We start from the raw sequence: 20,294 nt of genomic DNA, 5'->3' as shown, positions 1-20,294 counted from the left end.
TTTTATTCCCTGAAAACTTAGAGGCATTTGTTGCATGGCATTATTGTGGGTCACTCTCTGTCGTGATGCTAGGGGTGGCTGAGGTGTAGCTTGCTGGACACTGAAACCAGCTTCATCCCAAACATCTCCGGCGAAGGGTGATATCCCCAGTGCACCCAGTTTGGAAGTGAGGTTGTCGTGAGAGGGGACCTGCTGCCCATCTTCTGCGTCCTGGCGCAGGGAGGCAAAACTGAGAGGCAAGTGCTTGAGCTCTGAGCAGTCGGAATCACTGGAAGCATCCAATTTGTTCTTCCCAGGGCGTTTAATAGCTCCTTGATGATGATGGCTTTTAGTTACCGCTGGATTTGCATTAAGAACTTTTTAAAAACTTCAGATCCTCGGTAGATTTGCAGTTAAGGTGCTCTGGTCCAGTATTGCCAACAATGAGTGTCTTTAGCCAAGACCCCTCAAAAAAAACCCAAACCAAAACCAAACACCCAACCCCTCCCAAAAAAAAAAACCCCAAACCAAAACTAGCCCAAACCCAAATCCCACCACACTTAAAAAATTAAAATAAAATGAAATAAGAAGTTTAGATTTTTGAGATCTTGTAGGTGTCATTGAAGCCGTTCCTGGTATGAGTGCTGCCAACATATTTCTTACAAAGTTGAGGGTTTCAGCTCAGCTCCTGACTCTCAGGAAATAAAAGCAAGCAATGAGATTCGTAATAAAATTGTACAAGCTGGCAGTGCCATCCACGAGAAAGTAACACCTTCTCTGAATCTTGGCAGGAGGTTGTGTTTCTTTCCACTGGGTCCTTCCCAGTTAACAAACATTTATTCTCTGTGTTTGCACAGAGCCGGAGATCACACAGCTGCTTTGCTCTGGGGGCTGTCCCAGCTTGCAGCATGCATTTATTTTTCTTACTCATTTTCATCTTACTAACATCGGACCCGAATGACCTCTGGGCACATTTACAAGTCTGAAAATAATGTTGTATTGCAAAAATAACAAACCAAAGTGAGTCTAGAAAAGCAAGAAAAATAAAAAAGCGCTTTGTAGAGGATTCTGAGCGAAGCCTGCGCTCGGCTCCCCGTGTGTGCTGGTGGATGCACGGCAGCGGGTGCACGCAGCCTCCCCTCCGCAGCCACGGTGCCAGCTCCGGCTCTCCTGGAAGAGCCATGGTAAAAGAATTGTATTTTTAAGTAAATTCTCCGTGAAAAACTAAATTTCAGAGGGCGTTTTCTCACAGAACTGCCCTTGCATCTCTTGCTTAGACCCAAAATACACAGTAGCGTGTCCGATGCCGAAGTCACCTCCTGTGGCAGGAGATCGGGTCACGCCTGTGCTCCTCTTCTTTTGGGTTGGGGTTCACGTCACCTGCGGACAAAGGCACCTTGCTGGCCTTCGTTTGGCAGCGTGCCTTTGTTGCCAGAGTCGGTAGGAATTCGGGCGGTTTCCTCTGGGGGTTTTTGTTTCTGTCCTGAGCGCGTTACGTGAGACAAGGTTGAGCTGGGGTTTGGCAAAGTGGGGCTTTACGGGTCCTTCTTGAAGTAGAGGTCCTTGATTCTAGTTGGGGGGGGGGGGGCACCATCGCTAATAAGTCAGTGCAAGCTAGATAAAAATGAGTCCAAGCCTCAGATGAAGGCAAATCAATTAATCCCATCTTCTCGCCTCTCCCAGTTTCCCAGCTGGGTTGCCCAGGGTTTGTGTTTCCCCGTGTCTGGGATGCAAGGTGCTATGAGCAGAGAGTGATCCCAGCTCGCCGCTGCTTCATACTCATTTCATGCAGGAGAGGGTGAGAATTAGCCACAGCCACTGATTTGTTTAATAGGCTGCTTCTATTAGCCAGAGAATAACAAAAAACTAAATAATTACAAAAGAGCAGAAGGATGATTAAGACAACTGCACGAGAGCACGTTCCTTTCAAACTGGGACTTGAAAACGACGCCCGCCACTCCGCGTGTGCACATCGTTCAGTACAGGTTCGATCAATTTTGGGGGGCGCAGAGGGTGATGAATGGATGCACCCGGGTCTGGGACTGCCTGGGAGGCTTGACACGCACCGGGAGTTAGACCTAAGCGAAAAGGGAAGAAGCGTTTGTAACCAAAGGGAAATATTAAAATGTCTGTTTCTGCCGTAAATCTACCTGGAATGATGGGGCCGATTGTTTTGAAGTGCATTCTGTAGCGAAACAATAATGAGAAGAGGGAGAGCACATTACTTATCTGCTCTACCTGGCTGGTGTATAAGTGGCAAACGTCTAATTGAAAAAATATCCTGATGGGAGAATTTCTAATAAATTTGTTTGCACCCTCATAGCCTGGAGGAGAGTGAAAAAAATCCAATCAGCACTGGGGAAGTTCTAAAGTTTCCATTGCATTTTGAGTCTTGATTTTCAGGCTCGCTGCTCAGACTGGCAATCAGAGGCACAGTAATTTTGAAGGCAGGATTCATTACCGTTATTACGAAGGCATCAAGGGCAGAAGGAAGTGTGGAGCGGAGGTAGGAGAATAGTAGAAGGCCATTAAAAAAAAAATAGATTCTCACAAGCAGAATGACACAGAGAAAGTGGAGTGCTTTTCCTGCCCTGGACCTCCCCAGTGAAAGATACTTTTTGTTTTCTGAATGTAGGTTTGCAGATGACTTTTGTTTTCTGGAGAAGAGCTGTTTGACACAAGTTTTAGCCTAGATCTGCAAAATACCGCACTGGAGTGGGACAAAAGGCGGGGGGGACGGTGAGGAAGAGGGATGGATGGATGGACGGATGGATGTGCATCACCGGAGTATTTAAGTCTGTTAAAGAGGCAAAACTTTTACTCAAGAGCTCTTCCTTTCCTGATGTGGAAGTAAATATTTCTGCAGTGCAAATTCCTGACTAGTTCCAGGGATGGACAATGCTATTTCCCCACTGGAATATTTTCTCTCTCTTCAGGGCTGCTTGCTGGAAAGCTCTTGTGCAGCTCACCTGCCGCATCTCAGCATGCGGTCTCAGGATGCAATGGCTTTTTAGCGTCCCGCGGTGCCACAGCGTGTCGGTGCAGCTGGCCAGACACAACGCTCTGCCGCTGCAGACCGGACCACAGGGAAGGACCCTACATCCACAGCCTTGGCGTGTCTGCTCCAGGATCCACCTGATGATGTTTGGTGGGGTGCTCAGGGGGACCCTCAGGACCGTAATTTTGCCTGTTTCAAAAAGATCGACTCTCCAAAAGCCAGTGCTGCTGCCTGTGCCGAGTCAGAGACCGGCTCCTCCGGCAGAGCCTGGATCCCAGGGCTGAGCATCTCCACCGAACTGTGCCACCACCTCTCCTGCAAATCCAGCCTTCTCTGCTGGGCTGGGCAGAGGGTATTTAGGCTGTGGAGCTGATTGAGTCTCCGTGCCTGGAGGCGCAGCAGCTCCAGCTGGAACTGTGTTAGCAGGAGCCGGCTGTGTCAGGAATCGTTTTACAGGTGGAGGGAAATTCAGTTTAAAGCTGATAGCACCCAGCTGGCTTCCTGGAGAGCTGCTTGTCCCAGCAAGCCCGTGAGGCTGCCGATGCTCGCTGCATCCCGCGGCTCCTGCCTCGCTGACGAGTTTAATGAAATCCTGCATTTGCACAGGGATCGCCTTCCGCCCTGCTGCGGCTGCTATCGGTATTAGTTACTGAGTGTCACAACGCCCGCTCTAATTTTGCTGCCTTTAATTGGTTTGCTGTGCTATCCCAGAGGATAATTTGGCAATTAGAGGATGTCTGTGCACTCTAATGCCGAGCAGAGCTGTGTTACCCCCACTTGGCTTTACTAACTCTGCTGACTTTAATAGCTAATCCTGTAGCACTCTGAGAAATGCAAGTGTAATTAATAGTCTACACTGAAAATCTTCACCTGGTTTTATTTAGATTCCTCTTTCATTGTTCTTAATACGGCCCATTTCTGTTAAGGCGTAGCTGGGATCAGAGAGCAAGAGGACACACAAGGGGTGAAGAATCTTCAATTCATCATTCAGCTTGTAAGGGCAAGAGGGTTGGCTCTTCCCCTGGTTAAGTGTACGGTGTCATTCACAGCTGGTACCTTCATCCTTGTCTTGGGAGTGTTTTATGGCACAACCCATTTTATTGCCATAATTAATTTGTGAACTTAGCCTTGAGAACTGCCCCAGCCATGCTCCGAGCCGGAGACAATCCTGGAGGGCTTCTTTCCTTCGTTTGGAATTGGAGCAAGTGAAAAGCTCCTACTGTAGCTAATTAATGAGAAGAGTTTTGCAGTTCTCCACGGGGGTTTTGTAGCCTAGTAAGTGGATTAGCAGTTCAGAACCGGGTGGAGGGGGCAGGCGTGTTTGCCGGAGCCGGGTGGGGGGGCACGGGCGAATGCGCCGTGCTCGGGCTGCCCTGCCGTGGAGGCAGAGTGCTGGCAGAGCAGGCAGGGGAGGAGGAGATGGGGGGAAGGTGCCTTCCTGCCGCCAGCGTTTGCCAACAGCAGCAAACTGGCAGGAGGGGGAAGGGGGCTCTGCGTGGAGACCCCCTCGTGTACGGCCCGGAGCGGCTTTCGGCATTGCTGCTGTGGGTTTGCTGTGGTGGTTAAGGAGTATGTAGGTACCTGGAAGAGGATTGAATGGGACCTGCCCGTCTCTGAAATTTCCGTCAATGGAAGTTGGCTCTTTAAAGCCGATTGCTGGTCTAGTGGGAATTTTAGCAAGAGCTTTGCTGGGGTGAACTTTGCTGCTGGTTACATCTGTGGTTTTGCACAGGTTTGGTTTATTTGTTTGAATTGGAGTGATGAATTCATTATTTCACTGAAAAAATAACATAAACGTGCTATGTTACCATGTCCCATTGCAATAGCAGTGACGTATGTCCACTCACACATGCCCAAAAGTTTTAGGGGTCCAGCTCAGGATTTTCTTCTGGGAATCTTGGCTCTTTATGTGAAGAGCTGGGAAAGTATTTGGGGTGTGCATAACCCTGGCGTGCAGACAGCATTTCACTAACTCTAACTTTCTTTTGTCTGTCTAGTTTGATGGGGAGAACATGTACATGGGAATGAACGACAACGCCCAGGAGTTTCTATCGGCGAATCAGGTAAGCATCAATTTGCTTGGCTGGGCCGTGTGCTTAGATTCTCTCGGGGACTTAGGCTTTGCCTAAGCACAAATTCTAAGAGCTCTTCATGGATCTGCACTCCTGGGACACCGTGAGGGTCCATGGAGGAGGTCAGAGCTGGCTGTCAACCCGGCTGCTGCCGAGGAGCAGCGGCAGATGCGCTCGGTACGGGGAGAGGGATGCGCTTGGTGCCTCGGCTGCTGCGTACCGCCGGAGCCAAGGTTCTCCGGTGAGGCACCCTTCACTCGAAATGAAGGTGCAATTGGTGTTTCTGGACATGGCGAGGTTTCCAAGTATTGTGTGTAGTTCAGGCATCTCCTTCACTCGTGTAGAGTATTTCCTGTAGCTAAATAGATTAACAGTTAGCTGACTCGGGGAGAAAAAGGAATCAAAGGTTTCCTGTTTTGGAGCTATAAACCCACACATGGAGGACCAGAGTAGAAGTGCTCACATCTCACAGGTGCCTGAGCCTTCAGGGTGCTCTCTGGGCTTGGATATGCTTGAAACAGAAATGTCCTAAACAAACATATGTAAAGTTAAGCCCATGCTTAGGTCCCGCTGGGAGGTGAGCACGTGCTTACCTGTCCTCCTGACCAGGAGATGAGAGATGGTCCCAGCTGCATCCCCCTGGGTGGCCGGGCACAGCCGGAGCGTGCTGGGCACTCGGTGCATCTTTGAGGCGCATGATGCTGCACCCTTGGGACGAAGCGTCTCGTCCCATCCAGCTGCACTTTTCCCTTGTGAGGGAAAGTGTGAGTTCATTGCTGATATTTTTCAGCCCATTTTTTGGGCTGTGTTGGGCCATTTCGTTGTGGGGCTTTGCTGACCACGGACACGAGCATCGTGGGCTCTGCGGGGTTATGTCGTGCCAAGGCGATGCATTGCAAAACGTGAAAGGCAGGTGCGCGACGATTGCCATCCAGCGCAAGATGCTGCCGGCTTCCCGTTGCCCCGGACCTGGTGTGCGAGCCCTGGGGTGAGGTTACGGTGTGCTCCTGCGCTGGGGTTTGGTACTTCCCGCAGCATCGCTGTGAATTGCAAGGCTAGTGAGCCATCCACGGTGTATTTAACTCAGATACCAGCAGCGATTTAAAATATATACCTATTAAACCAAAAACAGGATGAAAACCTGTTGTTTGCCGCCTCAGAGTGCGGCAGCGGGTCGGCTCGTTGCTTGGGACAGTTGTTCCTGCTCCGGCTTTCGAAGACGGCACACGAAGCCGCTGCTGCCGAGGCGTGGGGAGAGGGCTGTGCTCGCGTGAGAAGGGTTTCCAGAGGGCGGGGAAGGAACGGCAAACTTTGTGCTATCGAGTGATTCAGCAGAAACAAATATGTAGTTGATCAACAGCAGCGTGTGGTTGATCGTTAGAGCCGGGAATTGCCAGAGGTTGAGTAAACGCAGAAAGGAGCGGGCCGACCCCAAGCAGCCCCGGCTGGGGGTCAGCCCCGTTGTGTCTGTCCGTCCCCCCTCCCCAGGGCTGCGCAGAGCCTACGAGCGAGTGGGGGGATGCTAACAGGGCGGTTGTCTTAGATACTCTGCCTTTAAAACCTCCCAAGGGATGACCATTTCATTTCACAGCCTCATCGGGAAGGGCGGGCAGCGCCGGCTCGGCAGCCAGCCTCATTCCCCGGCCCCGATGTGCCCGCAGGATCGGACTGGGCTGGGGCTGAACCACGTCCGACGGGAACAGTTCGTGTTTCCTCCTCTGCATCGACAGAAATCACCCCGCAGCCCCTGTCACATCCCGCTTCCCCCACGGGTGGGCAGCTGGAGGGAAATCAGAAGGGATGCTGTGGGGTGGGGAATGGTTCGCTGCACCACGATCGAGGAGGAGGAGGGCTGGCTTCAAATAAAAATAGAGGCTGTCGTTTGGTGGAGGATTCATGTACTGTTTGAACCTGGGAGAAGGATAAACCAAACCAGCTTAGATCCCCGTAACCTGGGAAATAGAAGTTTACCCTTCATTTGTTCTCTATTTACCTGGTGACCTTTATTTCCTATTTTGAAACAGCAGTTAAGGATGAAAAGTAGCTCTCTGCGGGCAGGGGGCAGGTACCCCCCGTTACAGGGATGGTTCATGCCTGGGGGCCCTGCTGCTGCTTTATCTGTTGGAGCGAGTCCAGAGGAGGCCACGGAGATGATCCGAGGGCTGGAGCACCTCTGCTATGGAGACAGGCTGAGAGAGTTGGGGTTGTTCAGCCTGGAGAAGAGAAGGCTGCGGGGAGACCTTAGAGCCCCTTCCAGTCCCTGAAGGAGCTACAGGAAAGCTGGAGAGGGGCTGGTGACAAGGGCAGGGAGTGACAGGCCAAGGGGGAATGGGTTTAAACTAAGAGAGGAGATTCAGATTAAATATAAAGAAAAAATTCTTCCCCGTGAGGGTGGTGAGGCCCTGGCAGAGGTTGCCCAGAGAAGCTGTGGCTGCCCCTGGCTCCCTGGCAGTGGTCAAGGCCAGGTTGGATGGGGCTTTGGGCAACCTGGGCTAGTGGAGGGTGTCCCTGCCCATGGCAGGGGTGGGACTGGACGGGCTGGGAGGTCCCTGCCCACCCAAACCAGTCTGGGGTTCTGTGATCTCCTGGAGCAAAAGCTCTATGGGGAGTGGGGACTGACATGAAAAATAGATGGGGAAGTTCATTTCGTCTCGCATCTCCAGTTCCCCTCCTTGTGCTGCTATGCTTGGGACAGTCAGAGAGGAGCTGGGAGCGGGACCAAGGGGTTCAAGGTGACACCCAGGGCTCTGCCAGGGTGGGTGCCCCATGGGATGCTGCAGTGACCCCCCATAACCTCACCCGGGGCGGAAGGAGGGGAGGGAAGGCGAGGGTCCCGGTTCACGCCAGGCAAGGATGATAGTGCTGGTTCACACCCAGCATGAGCTTTGCCCGAGGAGGACGGGGAGCAGCCTTCCTCCCTCACCCTCATTAGTTCGTCATCTCCCTCTATTTACCTGCACATCGGCACTTGTTTACCAGAGCGTGCTTTATAGCACTGGTCATGACTTTATGACTAGTAACACAACTCTCCTATTTAAATGGGAGTTCCAGATGTTTTTTATTGTTTGCTAAACCTGTTGTAACCTGAATGAGTACATTAAACAGCAGGAGCACAGTTTCACAACCCCTCTTGAGAGACGGCTAAATCATCGGCCCCGAGATGCCTGTGCAGCACACGCGGGACATCCCTCAGCCCTTGGGATCCTTGGGGACAAAAATCGTACATGCTAATTACTGAAGCCGTCACGCTAATAGATGGGCCTGGTGGGTTGGGGGGTTTTCCCCATTTTTGACTTAAACTGGTTGCACTGGGCACCGTGAGGCATCTGCAGCTCTCGGCAGCAGACACAGCTTCACGCTGAGCCCAGCTCGGGCGCAGGGGCTGGGACATCCAGCTTTAACGGTGGGAAATCTTCGCTTCACATCGCCTGTTTTAGGGCACGCTTGCTTATTTACCCCCGTTTTGCACTACACGGTGAGCTCCCCCGGTGCCAGCACACTTGTGATGGTTTGGATTGAGACTGCCACGATGAAATCCCCCAGATCTGTGCCAGGGTTTCCAGCCCCTCCATGCTTCGAGGTGGGTGGGAAGGGCTGGAAGAGCAAGAACTTCATCTGTGTACGTGGCTTCATTTCAGCTGGAAAATTTTTAGGGATCCACAGATGGAAGAAGTTCAATAGTCTTTGTTATAGGAAATTCTGTATTGCCTTGCCATTTTTCTTTCAAAATACCTAGAAGGAGTTAGGTGGAAAGCAGAATTCAGGGGGGTTTAAATGGCTCCTGCCTGGCAGTGCAATGCTTCACACTTTCTGCCCAGAGATCCAGCAACAGCTTAAGCTCTTGAGTCATCCTTTCCCATCACACGGATAAGATTATTCTTATTTTACAACTGGAGCTACAGAGATGGTGCGGTTAGGGCAGCTCCCGTGCTGAGCAGTCCTTGGACAGCAGCGTGATCCTGCAGCACCCCGACACCAGCCTTATCTCAGCTTTTTGGATGGTTTTTGATCCTAAGGAGCTTCTGCAGTATCTCATGGCAAGAGCGTGGTAAAGCCAGGACCAAGGTCTGCAGATTTGCTAACTTGAGAGGGGAAGAAGGAAAAAAACAACAAAAAACCCCCACCAAACCAAAACCCCCCAAACCCCACCCAAAAAACCCGAACAAAACACCATCCAAAACATCTGAAAGCCAGCTGATGTGCTCCCTCCCCTCATCTTTCTGGATGTGATTGCTTGTGTGCTGTCGGCTGCATTTCTCGTCGTCATCCCGAAAGGGGTTTGTCTCAGCTGAGAACAAAATACAGAAATACAGGAGCCTGAAACATAATGAGAGCGCTGACAGATCCAGACTCACCCTGGCACAGCCTGCTTGGGGAAAATAATTCCTCTTGTTCCATCAAATAGGAGGGACATTTGACCCCAGGAGTGAGTCAAATGTGAAATGTAATTCAACCCCCAACAGGGGCCAGAGTATAAATGCAACTTGACATCCGATCAAACCGTCGTGGACATTTGACCCCCGAGATGAGTGAGGTATCTGTTGTGTCTCATGAAGTCATTCCTCAGAGCATCATTCCTCACCCCTGTCAATTTTCCTTCCTTTCTTCCTTTCTTCCATTCCCCCGCTCCCCAAACCAAGTCAAGGAATGAAGTATTACAAAAATCCCAAGGATCGGACAGATTACCATCCACGTGATGTACTCTGAAAGATGAGTGAAAACGCAATGGCTCTGTTCAAAGAAATAAAAACACCCACAACATCAGTAAGAAAAGGCATTTATTAAGTTCTTTGTGATAGGGAGAGTAACCTCAGGGAAGGCAAAGGTTGGGAAATTCCTCATGTAGCTGGACAGGAACGAGGTTGGTTTTATTTGGCATCGAGACTTTTGCACTCGCAGGAAGAGTCCACCGGTGCTTTATAAACACGAATTAACTACGCCTGGGAATCCCCTGCAAGGAGGTATCGTTATCCCACGTTACGGGTGAGTAAATGCAGGAAATACCTTGCCAGGGAGCTGGGGATGATGTGACGTTTGGCAGGGTGTGGAACGGCCGGGCCCTGGCATGGGTTTGGGGACAGTTGTCCCTTGGCTTGTTGGGAGCAGGGATGTGACCCTGGTCCATGGAGGAACATTATGGAAAGCCTTAGGGGAGTGTTTGCCACGTTTCTCCTCTCTCTGCCACGTCTCTTTGGCTGCTGGCAGCTTCGAAGGGGGAAGGAGCTGATGACTTACCGCTGGGCATTTCTGACCCTGCGTTCTGCTCATCCCAGGAGTTTCCAGTGCAGGGCTTGTTCCAGCTGAGCAGCGTGACTGTTTCTGTACCAACAAGTTAATTGGTGTGACTCCTCGTGCAAATGCCGTTATATACCAGTGTAGTTTATTCAGGCCAGGGACGTGTATCGCCACAAGCGACTCTTTGCTTTTGTAACTGAGAGCACAGATAGGACCCCACAGCTTTAACTGCCAGTGTTGAAAATATGATAGTTAAATTGGCTGAAAGTTATTTGCACACTATTTCCTCCTCCTGATGCTATTCTTATAAGATGTTCTTGCTAACACACTCATGCTGCCCATCTGTGTACCAAAAATGTCAGTTCTTGGCTGCCAGGAACCACGTGTGTCCTGTGGACGTGCGTGTGGGGGCTGTAGGTTTGCACGGCAGCGTTGAAAAAGTGTGATTTCCCCCAACCCTGGTGAGCCACCTGATGCTGATGACCCCGCAGAGCAGCGAAGAGGGCTTTGGTTTGGGCTGTGTGCGTTAGGGCGAGACTGGGTAACTCACGGATGGAGCTGCTTGTGTTTATACCGCCGAGAAAGTAGATCCCTGGGCAGAGACGTGTTTGTACGTGGCAGCACGTGTGTAAAATAGCAGGTGGGGTTTTCTCTGGCTGTGTGCATCGGCAGGAGCTCAGCTGAGCGCGGGGGTTGTACCGATGCACCAAGGGAAGTGGAGTTGAGAGATTGTACTTGTCATGTGCGCGCACGTTGTCTGTCTTCACGTGTGTCCCTGTGTAAACGTTACTGTGGGGTCATACATGCCTGCCCCTTTCTGCACGCGTGAAATCCGTCTGCGTACGGATCTGTGCGCTTGGATGTGTATAAATCAACATTTATCTACGGCGTCTATTGCCCTTTATCTGTTTATCTCCATAAATCTTCAGGCTCGGGTCTGTATTAGCCATAATAGATACAGTAAGTCGCTGATCTGGTGGGTCAAATGGTCAGGGCTCTTTGATCAGCCGTCAGGATACATTACCACCGGGGCCTCCGGTGGGGCTTGAATTACAACTTACATTTGACTCATTTCTGGGGTCAAAACTTCCCTCTTATTTGATCGAATGACAGAAATTGTATAATTTGTATATATCCCTGAGCCATATGTGCTCTGAGTGCCACTCTAATGTGTTTTATAAAGGCACAGCTGTCTTGGTGACTTATTTAAAATGGGATTTTGAAGTAGTGTTCTTGCCATTTAATGTCCTCATTCAGGGTTACACAAGGTTTATCAAATAATAAATAACATTTAGAACATTCATTTTAGCATAACAATGGGTTTGCTAGTTATAAGGAACTGGACAGTACAATAAAGCTGTGTTTGGTAAATAAGCAATAATGTAGAAAGCAAGTGATAGCATAATTAGAAATTAATGACGGTGCGGGAAGCTACAGACACCTTCCTTGCATTCTGCTAACGCTCCAGACTAGACAGAGCTCATCTTGGCAGCCTCTGCTGTAAAATGTGCCATCAAACCTTGTCATAACGCCGGCAGACACGTTGTCCTCCCACCTCCCGGGCCTCCCACCGATCTCGACTGAATTGCAGCATAAAGTCAACAGTTGATAAAATAAACCCGGGTCTGGGGCAGATCCGCACTGTGCAAGTGCCGGGAGTCCCCTTCCCCGCTGCGGACCGGGGAGCCAAGACACGACCACTGCAGTCCTGAGGTGGCCATGGAGCCCCGGGCAGCGTGAGGGCAATTCCATGTTGCTAATGAAGACGCAGGTCGTCCTCCCCTTGTTCTTGCTCCTTCCTTCCAGTAGGAAGCTGTAAAACAGGACCGATATGGACTGTGGTTTTCTCTCCGTCAGTGGCTTTGGTAGAGATGCTCTGTTGCTGATAGTGAAGCTGACAGTGAAGCGACGCCGTGCACTTGCTTGGGCGTAACATGTTCTCATGTTGGTTAGTCCCTGACCTACCAGGACGTGTGAATTTGGAGGGGTTTCCAGCAGTTTGTCCCTGAAGCTCATGAGGTGCAGCAGGTTGCTTGTAGTCACTACATCTGCTGTCTCAGACCTGGGTTTTCTCCAGGAGAAAGGCTGGAAGAAACCAGGAGACCATACACGCGGATGAGCGGTACCTTAGGGTGATCCTTCTCTTGAGTCTTGTTATAGTAAAGACTGCACAGCAGAGTGGTGGAGGAGAAATTAGAGCCCACCATGAGGTTATTCTTCATGTGATTTCCACTCAAGTGCCCTAATGAACTTTTGTTGTGTTTCTAAGGAGTCTGATCAGTCTTTGTGTATGAAGAAACTTGAGTTTGTTTTAACTTTGAGGAGACATGTCTCGAGGTAATCTGTTGTAATCTGTTGATTTTGGCTATTGACTGGCTTGATCTATTGATCACAGGAACAGGTGATAGTCAGAGGATGGTCAGGGTTAGAGAAAATCACTGATAGAAGGGTTTAAAAAAAAGGGAACCTGTCCTCCAGGCATGGAGAGCTGTGATGCTCCTGAATTCCCAGTAGTCTTGTGCTCCTGGGCTTCAGTTTCTTGCCTCCGTACAGCATCCTGGTCTCTTCCAATCTGCAAATAGTCTGCATTTTTGAAGTCTAGAGTCAACCACAGCAGGGGCAGAGTACCCCTGAAAGTAGAAAACCTGATGACTCCCCAATCCCTTTACAATGATATACTGCAAATACTGCTAGAACCTTCTCTATATAGAGCAGGCCCCTAGCGAAGAGAAGTGAGAGCTTTATACGGACTCGAAGTTGAAAGGGGATTAAACAGAGTTTGGCTGTGCAGTGGAAGCTGGGAGTGCGCGCTGCAGCAGACACCCATGCTAAGATACAGACTTTGCTCTTTCCCTGCTGTTCTTTGAGTAATGCTGTATAATTTCATATGTTGTGCTAGAGATTAAAATATAGAGGGAAGACATTGATAGATATTAAATGCCTTTCTCAGCAAACGATTCAGGAAGAATCTCATGTACTATTTTAGAATGAACAATAGAGTGTTACATGTCATTTATTATAATCAGCAGCTAATGGAAACCCTTCCAGGCGGGGTTTGGGAGGTGAGCACAACTACAGCTGATGATCCAGGCTTGTGAATTTTGCATGAGCTCCTATGTGACAGTGAAATTTTTGAAAGGTGCAGTCAGAAAACGACTTCTGTAACTTGGTCATAGCAAGAGAAGCTTCTATTGCTGGTGGAGGGTCAGCTGCAGTGCTTAAATAAAATAATAATAAAAAATCCTTGGTATTACAAGCAGAATGAACATCATCTTCAACCCTTGGTCTCAAAGGACTCCTAAGTTGCTAACAAAGGGTGTTTGAAAAACAGCCACCAAGCATCACAGAGAGAAAAACTAATGTAACTGAGCAGTTCCTAGACTAAAATGGATAGTCTCTGTTTCTATTGCATTTACTCTAGGGGAAAAAAAAAAAAAAGAAATAGCGTCTCATACAGTTGAAGATATCTGTCAGGTGACACAATGCCTTGTAGGGACAGAAAACTCTGAAATTGTCATGGCGGTTGAATTTCATGTGTAGACATTTCATCAAGGAACTGAGGATCCTGAATAGATCCAGGTTTAGGGGCAAAGGCAGGAGGGAGAAGGAGATCCTCGGGTGCATCGGAGCAGTGGTCGGAAAGCAGAGGGACAGCACGTGCCGTGGCTGGCAGCCTGAGGGCTAGGCACAGCGTCCACCAAGGTCTTCCAGGTGACCACAGCCAGCTGCGGCCTCGGGTCAGTCCGAGCAGTAATCTTTCCTTCTCTTTCCCAAGTCTTTTCCAGGTTTTCTGGGATCTGAATCAGCTCGAGATTGGTTTTGACCCAATGGTAAGGAGCATCTGTATTAAGCAGCACGCCTGACTGTAGCCCTCAGTCTGCAAGGTGTGTGATCAAACTGTGCGTGAGGACCTTCAAACAGGGCTCTGATTTCTTTTGCGGTGACGGAGTCCGTTAACCAGGGAAACATTTAAAAATTAATAATAAAAACCCAGTCAATGTAGGAGAGTGGTCCAGGGCTGGAGACAGCACAGCTCCAGCCCGTGGTCCAGCTGCCTGGGGGCTGGAGAGGTGGTGGGTGCCCAAGGGCTGGCGGGGAGAAGGCAGCAGCAGCAGGATGATGTGTATCCCACGGAGGAACAGCATTTGCTGCTGCTGCCTCTCGATCCAGCTTTACACGTAGAAAATACTGATACCGAGAGGAGCTCTGATAGAGGGTTGTAGAGGGTTGGACATGGGTGTTCCTTGGTGCCGAAATGCCATGATGCCCACCAGTGGGGCTGAAGGAAATGTGGTGCTCCCTGCGTGCTGGAGGGTGAAGGACGTGGAGTAACTGGGTGTGCTTCAGAGCACCGTGGGGCACAGCTGAGGTCTGCTCAGACTCAGTAACGCTGAAGGGGATCTGCTGGTGTGCGTGATGACTCCCGCGGTGAGGACATGTACGCTGGCTGTCCAGCAATGCTGATGAGCTCATAAAGCCAACAGCTCATAAAATAGCACCAAAATGTAGAGGAAGGTGGTGCGTGGTATCCTTTAGCCAAAAGAGTGTTGCTTCATCAAAGATTTCCCACTGTGCTCAGCGCTGCTGTAAAGGGACTGCATGTGGTGTAGGCAGAGCTGCTGCCTTTGATGGTCAGCGTGACCCAGGGCAAGGTGCTCCCAAAACCTGGGGCAGCTCCGGAGGGAGCAGGTCACCTTCGAAGTATAGGCATCATGTTAAGATGGTGCTTCTGTGTCCTTAAAGTCTCCTGGCTGTGCCCCTCCGGTCAGCTACTGCTGCTCCTGGGGAGGGTGCTGGGTTGTCCTCGAGTGGCGGCTGTCACTTCAGACAAAGGCGATCCCGGAGCTTTTATGCACAAGCTGTTTCTGCCTTCAGATCCTCCAGCTCCCTGCACCGTGCTAATTCCTCGCCGCTTGTCTCCCGAATTACCTGCTGTGACACAGTGTGATTGGGAGCCAGGTCTTTACATGCTAACGATTGATGCTGAGCTCTGATAACGCGATAGCATCGTTATTGGTTAGCTGTGACGAGCAAGATTTTCTACCGCGCCCTGTTGGGGGGTTTGGTTTTGGCTCCTGCAGAGGTTGGTTTGCTTCTGTAATGGACCTCTGGGGAGTGGCTTTGGAAAATTGTGTTTATTTGTGGAAATGTAGCAGTGTGGGCTGCAGGAATATGAAAAAAAAAAATCTGGCCTGTTGCTCTTGGGATTTCCTTTCCCAACTGATTGATTACTTTTTCTCTTCTCATCGGAGTCCTGGCCCGAGCCAGTGTTTGGGTCTGCCGTCACAACAGAGTGATTAACTGGGGAGCCGCTTGCTTCCAGCAGGAAAGTGTTATTTTCCACTTCAGAGGCTGGATGAAGGCTGTGCAGAAAGGAAGACCCCTCCATAGCCCAGACCGAACGAGCCCTTCGCTCCGTGTCGGCTCTGGGGCTGCCCTGGGTGTGTGCGGGGTTGGGCCCTGCTCCAGCTCACGGTGGCCTGACTCGCTCAGCAGAGCATCTTGGGGCTCTGGGGGTACTGGAGGATGATGAGGGGTATGTATCCCAAGTGCAGGCGTTCGCTCCAGCCCCTGCTCGCTTGTGCAGTTGGGCAGAGCTGTGGACCCGAAGTGGTGTCCAGCGGTGCTCTGGCAGCAGGTCTGTGAGCGTGAAGTGGTACCCAGCCCCCCGCTGCTCTAGCAAGGTGTTGGGACCCCACGGGAAGCCATCATCCCCCGTGGGGAGCCATCCCCAGAGAATGGGCTGGCCTGGCACCTGCACACCGCAGGTCGGTTGTGTTAGCTCTTACGCTTCTGCTGCCGGATTTGTTCAGTAGACCCCTGGGCATCCCCCTTCTTGGAGCCTGAGGGGCTCAGAGTGGGTGCAGCCAGCAGGTACCCAGGCAGGGGAGCGTGGGGGCCATGGGGAACCCGGGCAGGGGAGTGTGGGGGCCATGGGGAACCCAGCCTGGGCAGGGGAGTGTGGGTGCCATGGGGTACCCGGGCAGGGGAGCGTGTTGCGGGTCCCCAGGAGGGGAGCATGCACCGTGGGTACAAGGGAGCATGCACCGTGGGTGTCTGGGAGAGGGGAGTGCGGGATGCAGGTAACCAGGGAGCAGGTGGGCGTGCGATGTGGGTACCACGGGTGGGGAGGGCGCATTGCAGGTACCCAGGGAGGGGAGCACGCGTGCCACCAGTCCTGTGTGGTTCTGCTCCTTTGGGGAAGGCTTGGATCTTTCCCCATCAGGTGATGCGCCAGGCCAGGCTGGTCGGAGGTGTGATGGAACCAAAAGTCAGAGACACTTAGGGATGCGCCGGTCTTTCGCAGGGAGGTGTGCTCTGGGACTGGACCCGGCTGTGGGCCCGCTATCACAGCGGTCTTAGCTCCTGCCAGCGAGGTGGAAGGTGGCAAAGCTGACCCAGAGCTCTGCGTTTCGCCTGTGCGTCTGTATCGCGGTTCTGCCGAGGGCCGTGCTGGGTCTTGCTCGTCGGTGACACCGCTTTCGTGATCAGCAGCCTCTGAGCAAGCCTGAATTAAATTTATCTCAAACTAGGAAATCCATCAGCAGCCATCAAAAGTGTCTGAGCTGATGCTGTATAGCTCAGGTCTATACATCTGTGTACACTGTAAAGGGCAAAATATGACTTGGCTTTTATTACTTTAATTAAAACATGAGTGAAGAGTATGAGATTCATATTAAATTGTATTTTCCTGGCTGCTGTGTGAAGGAGCTAACTGATCTGATTACCATGAAGATTACAAACTATCAAAGTGAAAAAGAGCTTTTTGCAAGTATTTCATATTAAACCTTCAAACATAACACTTTAAGAATAATTATAGTTGTATTACTGGAAAATGATTCATGAATTCTGAATAAATATAAGACCCTTAAAGGGAAATGTTCCAAGACCACAGTTTTCGTTCCAATCTGATGAAATTTAGTATCATTTTGCAGCTGTAGAATAAAATGAAAAAAAAAAATGTACATAGACTGTATTGAGTATATGTCAGACTAAACTAATGAGATTTTTTTCATCAACTCTAAGCACGCACACAGACAAATGGAATAGCCATTCTCATTTTCTGTAATAGAAAGCACCGAAAGAGAAGGCAGAAAGGATCTTACTGCTCACAAGTCTTTATTCTACCCTTGATTGTTAAATAATATATTTTAAGTTCTCATTTCTCGACTGCAGAATGTTTGAACCTGACATTAATGGGTATATAAGAGAAAAGAGCAAGCTTAAAAAAAAAAAAAGTGAGGAAGGGCTAGGATTGGGAATTTTATTAGTATTCCCAGTGGGCTGTAATAAAGATACTTTTCACACAATACAGTGAATGTTTACAGCAGACAATTTAGTTTCCTTCCAACAATTATGAGAGAAATTGAATCTCAGGAAATGTTAGTTTTCTCTAAAATTAGACATAACAATAAAGATACCCCTGAAAGTTTATTAAGGAGGGAAGAAAGGAAAAAAAAAAAAAGCCATCAGTCTCTGGAAGACAATTTACCAAATTTATTTTAAGAATTCCAGATGACTTCTAAACAACACCAGACACCTACGTGGTGCTGAGGGCTCACGCACCCCACGCCAGGCTCGAAGCTTCGAGCTGCTTTTTTCTTGAGGAGTTTTGGGTGTTTTTTTCCCCAAGCTTTAGCAATTCCTAGTGCATTTTGAAAGCAAATACCCCAAAGTTGCTTGTTTCCACCACTCACCTGGCTGGAGGAAGATGCCCGTCACTTCTGCAAGCAGATGGGGCACAAGGTAGGAGCAGGTCACGCTTCTCTGCATGCAGGTCAGGATGCTACGAGCCTGGGAACCTGTGCCAGTATCACAAGGAAGATGTGTGGTCCTCGCCTGGCCAGCCCTCGTGCCAGGTTTCCCTGCACTGAACTGCAACGAAAGGGAAATATCCTTATTTACATCAAAAGTAGCAAAGCTGTCAGAGACCTATTTCATCAAATCAGCAGGATGTTTGCTCACCTGAGCGTTCGAAAGTTGAAAACTGTGTGGTTTTGTGTGAGTATTTGCAGGCTTTCTTGCAGGTGCAGTTAATGTTGATGCTTGTGCAAATGCAGAGCTCGGCATGCAGGCGCGTCGGAGTTCGCGTGCACAAAGGGCTAGTTAGGAAAACACTGTCAGCTCGGGCCTTTAAGTTTTTCTCAAGAAAATTGGTCATGAAATGTCAAGAGAGAAGCTGCAAGGAAAGGATGGAAATTACTTGGCACTTGAATGCAACTTCAGGAGTGAATTTATCGTGCTCACGCAGAGGTGCTGGGGATCGAAAAGGGAAAGCCACTCTGTAAAACGCAGAAAACTCTGAAGCTCTTGGAGCAGCTCATGCTATGGTGTTTAATTTTTGAAACGCTGTGATTTGAACACGCAGTGTAGTTCTTCTACTTGCCCTGGTTTCCAGACTTCTGCATCAAGAACTGCTGCAACGTCCATGTCAGAGACACCTACTCTCTTCTACTTGTGTGGTTTTTCTTTTGTCCATGCGGTCCTCAGTTGCTGACTTCTGCCTCGCTCTGTTCCAGTCCGGAAAGAGATTCCTGTTATTTGATATCAAGAATTGGGATGGGAGGAGAAATGGTGAAAGCCGGTGTAACTTAGCTTGCAGCCAATGTTCTCTAGTAATCTTCCTTGAAAGGATCTGTCCCATTTTAATCATATTTGTGGCTAGACTGGGATGATGCTTTTTGGTAACACCAAGTAGGACTCTGAGGTACCCAGCTGGTACCAGTAGTAGCAATAGAAGCACTCGGCTCTGAGTCATCACAAGTCTGTGGAAATATCTAGACTTTGTGTGGGCTTGAGTTTGAAAGACAGCAGCTGAAGCCCTTGAGTACACTGAGCAAATGCAAATTTTTACCATGGGGTCATTGTTTTGGCGTTGTTATCTGCAGCTCTGTTGTGCTCAGAGCTTCCCCCGCCTCTCTATTAGTATCTCTCTCTCACTTTGACTCTTCCACTTCTGCCCATTTCCCTTGGAACAATTCAGGTTCTACCTGGCATGTTGTAAACCAGTAAAAATAATAGAAAAAGCTCTCCAGCTGCTTAACGGATGCAGTGTTTCAGTTGTTTTGGCCTCTGGATAGCTGGGGCTGGTTTTCTTTGGATGCAGCTGCTAATGGAGTACCTTCCGCCTCATGCCTTGTGTGTTGGGTTGGGTCCCTTGTGGTCATGCGATGAAGGCCGTGCTGGTATTGATGCTCTTGCACCTTCATCTCCTCTGCAGAGCTCTTCTATTGCCTCTAGAGCTGCCAGTGCCTACAGCAGGTCCTTTCTCACCGCCAGCGTTGGAGGTGATCACTGCTACAGGCTCCTGGCTGTGACCAGCAGCTTGGTGTCCCGGCTGTCCTTCTAGATGGAGACTTGTCATTACTGTAGGGAAACATTGCTATTTTGTTTGTTAATTTGATGGTTTTCCTTTTAGCCTTCCTTCTGAAAGGATGGCACCTACTCTAGCTGTTCATTTTGTCCAGGTTGCCTAACGCTTTAGCAGGTATTTGATGAGTATCTGTGATTGAGGACATAGATGAGCCCCTCACAGCAATGTGTGTGATCTTGCCTTTTCTTAGATACCGTACGTAAGCCTGTTTTTATTAAAGAAAAAAATTGTTAAAATTGTTAAAGATAAAATCTGTTTGTTTCCCAAAATTCACATATTGGAGGCTTAAGGCTGAGATTTTTCACACCTACGCTGGGGATTTGGGTACTTGGCCGGGCACTGTGTTACAGTTCTCGCAATTTTGTCATGGGTCTCTTGGTGCTTCGTGCTTTCCCTAACAGCCCGGCACCTTTGTGCTCTCGTGACACGACAGCTTCTGCTTCGGATAAGCGAGTAAATGAATAAAATCCTTGTGCTCGTGGTCGTGGAGGAAGGCTTGTAATTGTGGCTCTCAGCAGCTCAGTAAATGCAAAGGAAGTGGAGAGAGGTCCCAAGTGATATCTTGACATCTCATGGACTGGGAGGACCGGCACATTGATGAGTTTTGCATATTTAGGGTCTGCAAGGAGTGAGTCAT

The 20,294-nt window shown here is 49.7% G+C and overlaps 1 protein-coding gene across 2 annotated transcripts in view; it reads left to right on the top strand.

Annotated features, from left to right (window-relative positions):
• Positions 1–20,294, top strand: part of TOX2 (TOX high mobility group box family member 2) — a 154,274-nt gene that overhangs the window by 55,054 nt on the left and 78,926 nt on the right. For both annotated transcript variants that reach the window (XM_075768248.1, XM_075768249.1), the window contains exon 2: positions 4,975–5,040. In XM_075768248.1, coding sequence (XP_075624363.1) covers positions 4,975–5,040 — 66 coding nt within the window. The remainder of the gene's footprint in view (positions 1–4,974; positions 5,041–20,294) is intronic.

Source organism: Balearica regulorum, chromosome 16, assembly GCF_011004875.1.
Source record: "Balearica regulorum gibbericeps isolate bBalReg1 chromosome 16, bBalReg1.pri, whole genome shotgun sequence".
In the NCBI taxonomy this organism is placed as follows: Eukaryota; Metazoa; Chordata; class Aves; order Gruiformes; family Gruidae; genus Balearica; species Balearica regulorum.
Note: the sequence above shows the minus strand (reverse complement) of the source record. Positions and strands in the feature narration are given on the sequence as shown.